General features: G+C 40.0%; 1 protein-coding gene across 1 annotated transcript; it reads right to left on the reverse strand.

Annotated features, from left to right (window-relative positions):
* Nucleotides 1–10,624: 10,624 nt before the first annotated feature.
* Nucleotides 10,625–12,931, reverse strand: LOC113469314. The gene is made up of 2 exons (XM_026826902.1): nt 12,836–12,931; nt 10,625–12,709 (listed from the first exon to the last, which is right to left on the reverse strand). Exon 2 carries the CDS (start codon nt 12,701–12,703, stop codon nt 10,625–10,627), a length of 2,079 nt encoding a protein of 692 aa, XP_026682703.1. The 5' UTR covers nt 12,704–12,709; nt 12,836–12,931.
* Nucleotides 12,932–13,625: the final 694 nt, after the last annotated feature.

The following is a 13,625-nucleotide window of genomic DNA, read 5'->3' on the forward strand; positions in this document are numbered from 1 at the left end:
ATCCAGCTCTGGTAAGTGACTATACGAACGGTATGATAGGGGTTCGAGCCCAGCTAGTGTCACTAAAATTTAGTAGGGTGCCCGCAGAACAAGGAATTCAAGATTAAGCATAGTCAGGCGGAACATTTGGAAACAATGCAGGCGAAAATCCAGAAAGAAGCGCACGCAAACGAGGTTGAATAATTCAGAAAGATTTAGTTTAGTTCAGAGGCTCTCAAACTGGGGGGCGTGGAGACAAATCAGGGGGGGGCGCGAGCTTTTCCTATAAAAAAAAAAAATCAAATTTATACCAAAATTACCTACCAGGTACTTAGTCTCAATAAAATTAGTCTACCCTGCTTATTAAATTATCACTGCTGTTTCACCTTATGAGGGATTCGAACCATAAACCTCCAGTTCTGAAATTCCTCCCGCGCTAACTGCTTGAGCCACTGAGGTTGGTTCGTTTTGTTATTTCATAAAACCTATAAATAGGTAACCTACTTACTTGACTATAAAAAAATCTCAAAGTTTCAAATTCTCGTTTTGTTACTCCATAAAACCCATAGGTAAAAATAATATACCGAGGGGTTGGGTAAGGTAGGGGAGGGGGGGGGCGTGAAAAAATGAGAATATGCCCAAAGGGGGCGCCATGCAAAAAAAAGTTTGAGAACCACTGTAATAGACAGATCCACGATGCACTCTGACGTGGAGCAACCGAGATACCAGCGAAAAAGAGAGAAGGGTTTGGTCAAGTTTGGTGCGACTTTGTAGGCCTCGGACCTCATGGGTTAGTTTGATGGTTATTAGATGGTTAGTTGGTAAGTTAGATGTTAGTTTGAATGATGGATGGTTAGGTGGTTAGTCTTCTATGTGTGTGATGCGCGTTGGTACGTGCCTTAGATGGACATCTTTCTGGTGATGTTCAAATTGCGTGGATTTTGTATGGAATTGCGTCGATTTTGTACGGAATTGCGTCGGCGTCAGGTCTGAAATCAACCCTATCCAAAGAGGTATAGGTATTTTGGTGGTATGAAAAACAAAACACTATATGTATAGGTAGTCTCAATTTTTTATCCCCAGATTTACAAATTCCAACAACTTTCTAATTTGGACAGGGTTAAGTAACATGCGAAAAAATTTTCAACAATCTTGAGTCCAGATTTTTTTTTAACCAACTTGCATATTCTCTGATTTTAATTTACTACATAGGTACTTGCCTTTTTCATAGCTCATTGCGTCGGCGCATATTGATATCCTGATTACTGAAAGGGATTACCGGCGCAATTTGATACTGCCCAACACAATCTACGCAATGACAATGGGTACCTATATGATCACCTATCATACTCATAGAATTGATTCCTACTGATTTCTATGTATGTTTCGTTAGACACCTAAACTATTCACCTTCACAATGACTATTAGATACCTACCTACATATCTAGGTACTTGCCTACCTATAAATTGATATGTGAATATAATTATGTACCTACCTAAATACCTACTTCGATGATTATAAGCTCTCATTATTGGTAGGAATCTAGGAATGTGTCACCTAACAAGACATCTGGTGGATCTGTCAGTGTTTCATTTGACCTATCGATGAAGGTATAACTATAATATGTATTTTAGTGTTTCTTCTTCTTTTTCTTCTTCTACTCAAAAGTTTTTAAGTGGGGATTTTATCCTTCATTTGGCGACAATCTTGAGGTGAATCATCCAGCCTGAGTGAGGTCGGGAAAGGCAGCAAAATGTCACCCATCAGGAAATGAACCACGCCCAACATGCTTAACTTCAGTGATCCATAGGGAGTATTCTTATCCTTGTGTTTTTTTTTTTCAAATACTCACTGGCTTTAATAAGGCACCCCAGAATAGTCTGCAGCCTCTATGACATCCTAGACACCTAGACAGTCACCCGTAAATAAAATTGGTTAATCACCTAATTAATTCATTCATTGAATGGCTATCTAATTAAATTTAATCCACACCATCGCACACATTAACAGATGGGTAATTCTATCATTTCTGCAGAAAATGCATTATGGCATTTATTTCAGACAATGCATTATATACATTGCACTAGAGTAATTCCACGATTTATCATTTATATAGTCTCTATTATTTCATACTAGATTATGATTTCCGGCGCTTATAAATCGATACTGCCTATCCATTATTTTGATCTTTTACAGAGAGAGAGAGAGAGAGAGAGAGAGAGAGAGAGAGAGAGAGAGAGAGAGAGAGAGAGAGAGAGAGAGAGAGAGGAATCAAACTCGCGGCCTAGCGCTTACAAAGCAGACGCACTAAGCTAACTAGGCTGGCTAAACAGCGAGCATACCAGCCAGAATTTCCTTGCATCCACTCGTAAAATTTGTAGCCAAAACCAAATGTCAGCTTAAAGCAATCACCCTAGTTAGGGCTGATTGAGAGGGTGACGAAAAACGCCGACCCCGTCTGTACACGGGAAAAGGCGAAGAAAAAAGAAGAAGAGGAGTGAAGATAATTATTTACTGTAGGTCCTATAGCCTATGCAGTATTACAGTATGTTTGAGAAGATCAGATTAGAAGTACCTACTGATAGTTATACTAACTCGTAGATAGAAACAATTTAAAATCATCAAGAGATACTTTCAAGTTTCAAGGCCACCATCAAAATTAAGTTTAAACTTGACTTATTTTAAGTTTAACTAGAATGAAGCAATCTCATTGGTTGATTTCAAAATTTCCAGCCAATCAGATTGCGTATCCGAGAGATAGGTTAAGCGGTTTATTCTCTCGATTGGAAAAGGACCAAGACAAAAGTGACCATGATCCAAGATTGGTCCAATTTTACCATCAATGAACTCGCTTCCCTTGCAGACCATCCCAGATTCGATTCCAGGAATAATTGAGGAGCTGGGTGCAAAAAGGGAAATATGTATTTTTTGCCCTTTTTGCGTAAAACGGTTTTTTGAATAGAACGTGGTGAACTGCAGTGATACCTTTTTTTTTTCGATGAGTTACAGCGTTTTTTGTAAACATACTTTTCAAGGATTTAGATGAAAAATTGAAAACTTTAAAGTTAAATATTTATAACATAAAGATCTTCTTCTTTTTTTAAGAGGTTTGACAGAGGGAACTGTAACTGCTATGGTCTTATCGTCCCGAAATCGAAGAGATAAGGAAGACAAAGCTTAGCCTCCTCGGTCCCAACCATTTTTTATGGTCGAATTTTTACTTTCTATTTTAGGAATGTTACACTTCAAAAAAAAGTTTCTCTTCAGTCGTAATATTTTGGAGGCCTACATTTTAGTTTTCACGGAGAAAAGGCTTTTTTGCTTTTCTTGTGAAAATGTTGCCAAAACAATTGATAGGCTTTATTGTTTCTTAAGCGCCGAATTTCTCGGCTTGTTAATTCGATTCATTGATTGTGGTGTTATCGGAATCGAACCTAATCCAATATCCAATGAGAGAAATGCATTCGGAGTCTGAAAGTGAATCTGTTTACATAAAAATCATAATTAGATTAATTCGATATAGCTTATGAGGTGTTTTGTGAAATGTGCATCCAGGTATGTTCAGTATTTCCAGGGTTTTTTCCTCATTCTTCGTCGTCGTCATCGTATTCTTCTTCTTCTTCTTCTTCTTCTTCTTCTTCTTCTTCTTCTTCTTCTTCTCCTCCTTCTTAAGACCTTAGTAGTCACGTAGATCTGCATAAGTGCATACTGAATACTGGTCGATGGATAACGCGTATTTTGCTTTCGGAATATTCAACGATTTCCCCTCTTCAGAAGTCCAAATCCCAAACATTGCCAAGTTTGAGAAGACGCCATCTTGGATTTCCAATGGTTTAGTACAGGCGCTACCACGCCACCTAGTGGTTGAACTAAGTCCCGTATTTTCCTTTTACAGAGGGGAAATGAGCTTCAGAAGAGGGGAGATGGTCTCGGATTACGATAAAAAGAAGATTTTGGTTTATTGCTTCCCTTTTGAAACTCTCGCGAGTCGCCACTGGTAGTAATGTGTGAAATAAATCAATTGCTTTCATTTGGTACGTGTGCCTTCACAGAGAGAGTAATTATCAATACATAATTATTTCGGCACAAATTAGACTGCACAAAACTTACTCCGAGTATTTGAAAGTAGAACGGGGAGTGAGTTCGATCCCGTAGGCTGGGGTTCGAGTACCAGTAAAGACATAAAATTTAGTAGGTAGCTCCATTTCGAGCTGGATATCTGTAAAACCTTGGCTAGGTTCGTACCTACATAAAGGGTTTAGTGGATTGGAACACGTCACGCACACTCCATCTGTCAAAAGTAGAAGTTTGCCAGCCGAGTTATAGTTAGCTTGAAGGTAGCGCGTCTGTCTTGTAAGAGCTAGGTCGCGGGTTCGATTCCCGCTCGGGGCGAATTTTATCCTTAATAGATAAGGTTCGTTCTCTGGACGGCTGGCTTTCTCCTATCCTGTGTTCCTTCTCTCTTTGCTTTCGGTACGATAAGATATCAGCAGTTACAGTTCCTCTGAGCCTCTGTCAAACCTCTTAAAAAAAAACAACAACAACAACAACAACAACATGAAGTGGGTTGGATGCCAAGGGCAGAAGGGTAGGTAGGTAGGTAGACGTTATATTCCTATGATATGGGTTAAAACTAAAGAGGTAAGTCTTTTCCTTTAGTTAATTTCAACCTTTAGTTTATTCCAGAGGACAACCAAGATACAAACCAAATAAAATAGTAGGTATCACATATCACAACGCTACCAAATCACCAAATCGGGAAACCACCGAACCAACTTCACACAAAAGAAAAGAAAAACCCAAACAGAAAACACGTCAGGTCGTGGTGATTCTGGTGGACAGGCAAATTCTTTCTGGTTTTTGAAACATATCATTTGCTTTGATTGACGCCTACTTCATTGGACAGGATGGTTAGGTTATTAGACATTAGCCCATGAGAGCCGAACTTTTTTTTCAAGAGGTTTGACAGAGGGAACTGTAACTGCTAGGGTCTTATCATCCCGAAATCGAAGAGAGAAGGAAGACAGGACAGGAGAAAGCCAGCCGTTCCGAGAACGAACATTATCCCATCAGGCTAAAATCCGCCCCGGGCGGGAATCGAACCCGCGGCCCAGCGGTTACAAGGCAGACGCTCTACCAACCAAGCTAACTAAACTGGCGCCGAACTTTTTCTTTTTTCGTTGGATCTTGCTAAAATTTAACCGCTTCTAATTCCGGAACGATACGGAGTAAATATATGTATGTGAAATAATATTGAAAATAGAAGGAAATTGTGTTTTCTAACTAATAGAACAGAGGTTCTCAAACTGGGGGGGGGAACTATAAATACTATAATCAGGATGAGGTAGGAAACAAGGAACTTTTTGTGTGCACGCCTAGCAACTGTTCTAGCTATGCAATGTGCCTTACAACAGAATAAAACTTCAACCTAGTAGGAAGTAGGGAGCAAAACAGGCACATCTTAACACTATGCGCATGCGCTAGATCAGGGATTTCCAACTGGCGGCCCGCGGGCCACATGTGTTCCGCCAGACCATTTTTATGGCCCGCGAAGCTTTTTGGGATTTGTATCAATTTCCATGGCCAGTCAATACTAGTTAGTTGTCCTTTAGAGTTTAGACGCTGATTGGGTCCCTTAAATAATAGGTCATGAAAGTAGAAAAGTTTGTAATGTTTGCATGCGAAAAAGCAACCTCTGTGGCCAAGTGGGTATCACACTAGGCTTGCACGCTGGAGGTCCTGGATTCGATTCCCGGCGGGGTTGAAGTTTTTTCGACTCTGTGCTTAGAGTCTGTAGCGACAAGTGGCGGCATCACCAGTGTAAGAAGACTACTGAAATATGTATATTTTGTATATGGAAATCGATTGCAAAGGTAGCAGTTTGTAAAGCTGTGGTATCCACAAAAGTTGTGAAAAAGCTCTTCTTTATCACAAATAGCTACCTAATTTGAGATTGATTGATTGGTAGCCCAGATGGTTGAACTGTGGGTCAGTAAAAGTTTAGGAACCGCTATCGACCCTACATGTGGGCCGAAGTGTGGGTAGTGTGGGTACTACGTGAGTCTAAGGTGAGGTAGATGGATTTGGTGAGAAGCTTTTTGTCACACTTTCTGCCCCTAGTCCATCATCAAAGAAGTTCAAATGCCATATTGCCATGGCGCCATTCTTCCTTACCAGTATAAAAAGATTATTGATAGATGGAAATGGATTGCAAAGGAAGCACGTAGTACCAAATGCTGTGATATTCACAAAAAGTTGTGAAAAGGCTCTGCTTTAATACTTACAAATAAATTCACAAAATCCCTGCGCTAGATGCTCTTCGCTACACAAGTTTTTAGCAATAAAAAGTGTACAAACTACGAATAACTGCGTGTTTTATCTTACATTAGGTATATATCAAGCGAGATATCAACACCTCTTTCTTTGTGTCTCCTAACACAATTTCTTTTCACCAATGTGTTCGTATTGTTCAAGACATTCTTCAAATATTTTCTGTATATCACTTCTCCATTGAAGAAAATAACATTGTTTCTTTCATCGTCACCAGGGGAACATCTTTACGACTATGTGACACATTATTTCAATATGCCAGCCTAGTTATAGCTTAGAGAGTAGCTCGTCTGCCTTGTAAGCTCTGGCTCTCTGGTTCGATTCCCGCCCCGAGCGAGTTTTATCCTAAACAGATAAGGTTCGTTCTCGGATCGGCTGGCTTTTTTCTATCCTGTCTTTCTTCTCTCTTCACTGTTGAGGCGAGACAAAGTCCATTTTTCGTCTCGTGAATTTTGATTCGCGAAATAACCAGAAAAACGTGCCGTCAAATACGGCCACCCGTCCAGATACCAACCATACTCAGTGTTACTTCAGTGATTCGCCGGGAACAGATGTATTCAACTTAGCTTATCTGTTTATGATAAAGTTCGCCCCGGGCGAGAATCAAACCTGCGACCTGACGCTTACAAGGCAGACTAGGCTGAATGTTTAGAATCTCTTCTGCTTAAAAGTTAAGAAAGGTAATAGCACAGTAAATGTACCATTTCCCAATGTATCACTTGAGTCAGGCAACGTTGTGTGTGATTGCTATCCGACAGGTGACCATCTAGATATCTGGAAAATCTCAGCAGTGATGAAGTTTTTTCCTAGTTTTTTGTTTACATTTGGTAAAAGTACTCGAAGGAACGTAAAATTTGTAGCCAAAACCAAAGGTCAGCCCAAAGCAATCACCCTGGTTACGGCTGATTGAGAGGCTGACGAAAAACGCCGACCCCGTCTGTACACGGGGAAAGGCAAAGAAAATGAAGACGATTTGGTGAATGTACTCAGCTTTGATTTACATGGTACAAAAATGAGCCTTACAATTTTTTATGAAGTAGGTATAGCTAATTAGCTAACACCTATCCCAGCAGGATAAACAAGGTGTATTCTATTCTATTCTACAATTTTCCAGGCTCACACTTATCTTGAACGAAATTTAGTTCTCAATTCTCAGAGACACTCTGTAACAGAGTCCCAGAATAAAAGATTCCACACCAGAGTCTCTGTTACATCCTGTATAGTGTAAGGAGAAAGTAATTACTCATAACAATGTTGATATCCTCCTCACAATAAAATACTTGTACTTAGTTAATGTTGCTGTTGATCATATTTACAGAGTCTTGCTGGGAGACTTTAAACAGTGAGTTTTTTTTTATTATTTTTTAAGAGGTTTGACAGAGGGAACTGTAACTGCTCTGGTCTTATCGTCCCGAAATCGAAGAGAGAAGGAAGACAGGATAGGAGAATAAGAAGGGGAGATGTTAATACAGGAGGGTGAAGACAGTGATGTACACTTGTGCAGTGTAAAGTACAAAATATAACATATTATAGAACTTCTCACTACTATGCTCCACTGCTTATATAGTTATACTTCCCAGGCACAATGAGTGGGTACAACAATACAACAACAATTGAATAATTTGTATATCACAACAATAACAATATTTTTTGCTGTCCGTCGATAGATCAATTGACGGGCCTTATCTTATGATTTCTTTGGCCGCTTCCACAATTAGTGGGTTTTTTTCCAAGAGGTTTAAGACTTGAGAGAGGGAACTTAATTACTGCTAAGGTCTTATCGTCCCGATATTGAAGAGAAAAGGAAGACAGGATAGGAGAAAGCCAGCCGTTCTAAGAACAAACAATACCCGATTAGGATAAGATCCGTCCCGGGCGGGAATCGAACCCGAGATCTAGTGCTCAAAATTCAAGACAGACGAGCTACCAATAAAGCTAACTATGGCTGGCCAATCAAATAATTTAAAGGTGAAACATTCATACGTTATGCATTCATCTTTAGTTTGTTGCAAGAGCCTTGTATTTAGGAAATTCAACAAATACAACAACAATGCGTATGACTCGGTCATTGCATATTACATACTTTGAAATACAGTCTAAGGCGTTTTATAGAAATACATTGATATGAAACACACCATCTGCTAATCTAAAATTCAAAACGAATCAAACCTTCCATCATTGAGGAGTTGTGACATCTCCTCTAACAAAATTGAATTTAGGTAATATTGGTAATTTTGACATCTCCACTAACAATTGAAAACAATAGGTACTTATTGGTAGTTTTGACATCTCCACCAACAGTTGAATTTAATATATTGGTAGTTTTGGCATCTCCACTGACAGTTGAATTTAATATATTGGTAGTTTTGGCATCTCCACTAACTGTTGCAATTTAAATTGGTAATTTTAGCATCTTAACTAAAAATTGAAATTAATATCGGGTGTTTTGTCATCTCCACTAATACATTTTAAAGATAATCGGGAATTTTGACATCTCCACTAACAATATTGCTACGAATAAAACTGAAATAAAAAATACCAATACTTAACGAATAACAAACACAATAAACATCATTATCATATAGCTATCAATCAAACAAATACAATAAGAACAATAATTTATAGTGATGGTAATAGAATTAGAGGATAGAATATTACTCGGTAGATATGTATGTACCTATGTACCTACGGAGAAAATAACATGGGAAGGGCTAGGCCTGAGGAATTCGACCTTCAGAATCGAAGAGATCGCTGAAGAAGACCAGAGAAAGATTTCTTAGCTTTCTTTTTTGGACGACAAAGAAGAAGAAAGAACACTATAAGAGGAAGACGATACCGTTGATAGAAAACGAAACTGAAGAAGGAGGAAAAGAAGAAGAAGGAGAAGAAGAAGAAGAAGACTACTAGGAGATTATGGTAGAAAACGAAACTGAATGAGAAGAGCTAGAAGAAAAATGTGAAAAAGACGAAAATATTTTAGGGATATTTAAGAAGATAATGTAAAAAAAAAAAATGATGGAATTGATTATAAGGAGAAGATGGATAAAATGATTACGAAAAAAAAAAAGAAGAAGAACAAAATAGGTAGATCAATACAATAATAATGAAGAAATAGTTAAAAATAATAACAATAATGAACAAAATAACGAAAAAAAGTAAAAAAGGGAGATCTGAAAATGTAGGATGAATAAGACAAGAAGTGGCAGAATACATATAGCTAATATGTACCTAGATAATTTCTGATGTTCGGCCAGCGGAGGACTTGAGAAGATATAAAATCTGGGTTATTGTGCTAAAAAATGAAACTCTGATACCAATATTCAAGGCCATCCTAATAAATTTGTCACAAATTTCTCACGTGGGTCTTAATTAGAATAGCAAATAAAATAATCCTACGACCTGAACAAGTGAACAATGTATTTCGTCTGGTACTTACGTATGTGACGATGAACACAAGTGATGCTAAACCTGTGCTAGATCGATCCAAAGACAACTGATAATATGAAGGAGATTAATAGATTATTAGTGGAGATGAAAAAAAAAAAATCCATTTTATTATGTTTTTATTTAGTGGAGATGCAAAAACTCCCAAATCATGTTTTTAATCAGTGGAGATGTCATAACTCCCAAATAATAATGTTTTTCCATCAGTGGTGATGACAAAACTCTAAATTAATTTTTAACTGATGTTCTTCTGTTGGACACCACTGTTTTGAGTCATCAAGAGAAAGAAGTTTCTCTATCCCAACAGATGTACTGAGGGCTTGGCCCCGTTGGCAGGTTTGGTCAAATGATTAGAGGCTTCGATATTTGGTTATGCCATTGTTCTTCCAATTTATTTGGTTTGGAGAAATTTCGTTTCGTTTCGTTTTTTTTTTTTTTTTTTTTTTTTTTTTTTTTTTTTTTTTTTTTGATTTGGAATTCGTTTAGGGGGACGAGGCCTTAAGTGTAATAAAAAACGTTTGACCTATCCTTTCAGGGCTGTTTGCCGCCCCACCTAAGTTTTGGAATGAGCTTTTTGTGTATGATCTTTATTTTTAATGAGATAATTAAGTGTACCTACACAAAGAACATTTAATATTTCTGAAGTTTGAAGTTGCGTGAACATTTATCCAGTATGAACTTTTTCAAGTCGCGTATGAATATCAAACTCCATACCCGGTGAATTAATCATGGGCATGATAACCCTAGGAATGTATCACACATAGCTGACTCAAAAACCCACCGTGTATGGACAAATGAAACTGTCAGAAGACATTTGATTGTGTTCGAAATCCGCTCGACAAATATTTTAAGGAAGGGTTGCTTCGAACATCAAGCGTTCGAAGCGATGCCCGTCCTGAAAAGCGACGTATCAAAGCGCATGACGGTACGCCAAACGCCAACTAAGTCAGGCCTAGTTCCAGCGTCTTCATTTACCTGAAAGCATGCTGTCTCGGCGAGTTTCAACATCTCCCACTTGTTCAGTATCTTCATAGCAAACACGCGATCTGTACCACGCATGCGCACTACACATACTGACATTAACACAACCCATAGTTTTACCTGAAAGCATGCTGTCTCGGCGCGTTTCAACATCTCCCACTTGTTCAGTATCTTCATAGCAAACACGCGATCTGTACCACGCATGCGCACCACACATACTGACATTAACACAACCCATAGTTTTACCTGAAAGCATGCTGTCTCGGCGCGTTTCAACATCTCCCACTTGTTCAGTATCTTCATAGCAAACACGCGATCTGTACCACGCATGCGCACCACACATACTGACATTAACACAACCCATAGTTTTACCTGAAAGCATGCTGTCTCGGCGCGTTTCAGCATCTCCCACTTGTTCAGTATCTTCATAGCAAACACGCGATCTGTACCACGCATGCGCACCACACATACTGACATTAACACAACCCATAGTTTTACCTGAAAGCATGCTGTCTCGGCGCGTTTCAGCATCTCCCACTTGTTCAGTATCTTCATAGCAAACACGCGATCTGTACCACGCATGCGCACCACACATACTGACATTAACACAACCCATAGTTTTACCTGAAAGCATGCTGTCTCGGCGCGTTTCAGCATCTCCCACTTGTTCAGTATCTTCATAGCAAACACGCGATCTGTACCACGCATGCGCACCACACATACTGACATTAACACAACCCATAGTTTTACCTGAAAGCATGCTGTCTCGGCGCGTTTCAGCATCTCCCACTTGTTCAGTATCTTCATAGCAAACACGCGATCTGTACCACGCATGCGCACCACACATACTGACATTAACACAACCCATAGTTTTACCTGAAAGCATGCTGTCTCGGCGCGTTTCAGCATCTCCCACTTGTTCAGTATCTTCATAGCAAACACGCGATCTGTACCACGCATGCGCACCACACATACTGACATTAACACAACCCATAGTTTTACCTGAAAGCATGCTGTCTCGGCGCGTTTCAGCATCTCCCACTTGTTCAGTATCTTCATAGCAAACACGCGATCTGTACCACGCATGCGCACCACACATACTGACATTAACACAACCCATAGTTTTACCTGAAAGCATGCTGTCTCGGCGCGTTTCAGCATCTCCCACTTGTTCAGTATCTTCATAGCAAACACGCGATCTGTACCACGCATGCGCACCACACATACTGACATTAACACAACCCATAGTTTTACCTGAAAGCATGCTGTCTCGGCGCGTTTCAGCATCTCCCACTTGTTCAGTATCTTCATAGCAAACACGCGATCTGTACCACGCATGCGCACCACACATACTGACATTAACACAACCCATAGTTTTACCTGAAAGCATGCTGTCTCGGCGCGTTTCAGCATCTCCCACTTGTTCAGTATCTTCATAGCAAACACGCGATCTGTACCACGCATGCGCACCACACATACTGACATTAACACAACCCATAGTTTTACCTGAAAGCATGCTGTCTCGGCGCGTTTCAGCATCTCCCACTTGTTCAGTATCTTCATAGCAAACACGCGATCTGTACCACGCATGCGCACCACACATACTGACATTAACACAACCCATAGTTTTACCTGAAAGCATGCTGTCTCGGCGCGTTTCAGCATCTCCCACTTGTTCAGTATCTTCATAGCAAACACGCGATCTGTACCACGCATGCGCACCACACATACTGACATTAACACAACCCATAGTTTTACCTGAAAGCATGCTGTCTCGGCGCGTTTCAGCATCTCCCACTTGTTCAGTATCTTCATAGCAAACACGCGATCTGTACCACGCATGCGCACCACACATACTGACATTAACACAACCCATAGTTTTACCTGAAAGCATGCTGTCTCGGCGCGTTTCAGCATCTCCCACTTGTTCAGTATCTTCATAGCAAACACGCGATCTGTACCACGCATGCGCACCACACATACTGACATTAACACAACCCATAGTTTTACCTGAAAGCATGCTGTCTCGGCGCGTTTCAGCATCTCCCACTTGTTCAGTATCTTCATAGCAAACACGCGATCTGTACCACGCATGCGCACAACACATACTTCGCCAAATGCACCGCGACCTATGACCTTGACGATTTCGAAGTCATCGCGCGTCAGACGCAGGCTCTTGACGCACGTCGCTACCGGTTTCACTGAAAATAATAAAAATGAAAATAATTATTTTATTTTATTTTATTAAATAACGGGATTAAACCCAATTTACAATGTTTCATTTTAAGACAAAAAGAAAACTAAACAAAACTTAAAACTGCCAGCCTAGTTAGCTTGGTTAGCGCGTTGGCCTTGTAGGAGCTAGGCTGCGGGTTCGATTCCCGCCCGGGGCGGATTTTATCCTGAATGGATAATGTTCGTTCTCGGAACGGCTGGGTCTCTTCTCTTCGATTTCCGGATGATAAGACCTCAGTAGTTACAGTTCCCTTATCAAACCTAAATGAAAAGAATAAAAAGTTGAAAAAAAAGAAACTTTTATAGGGTCCTCATTTTCCATCCACACCACTATCCTACGCAAAATTGAACATCTTCTTACACTTGGAGGAGTCTATTGTACATGGAAGGGTATTACCTCTCTGATAGTCAGCTCCCATGGCGTAGTGGTCACTGCGCTCGCCTTGCACACGGGAGACCCGGGTTCGATTCCCGGCGGGGTCAAGAAATTTGTATCATGCAAATGATTGATACCGTGACTGGCTGTTGCGGGGCCCACTCAGCCTCGTGAGGAAAATGAGTAGCTATGTAATATAATGCGCATAGCGACCGGTGCCAGCATGGTAGGTAAACATTGGATTTTAGGATTATTGAGATATTGGAAAAATCCTACAAT

This window comes from Diaphorina citri, unplaced genomic scaffold (assembly GCF_000475195.1).
Source record: "Diaphorina citri unplaced genomic scaffold, Diaci psyllid genome assembly version 1.1 scaffold1027, whole genome shotgun sequence".
In the NCBI taxonomy this organism is placed as follows: Eukaryota; Metazoa; Arthropoda; class Insecta; order Hemiptera; family Psyllidae; genus Diaphorina; species Diaphorina citri.

Coding starts and splice junctions, on each gene's coding strand:
- LOC113469314 (XM_026826902.1), bottom strand. CDS start 12,703: ATGCGTGGTACAGATCGCGTGTTTGCTATGAAGATACTGAACAAGTGG.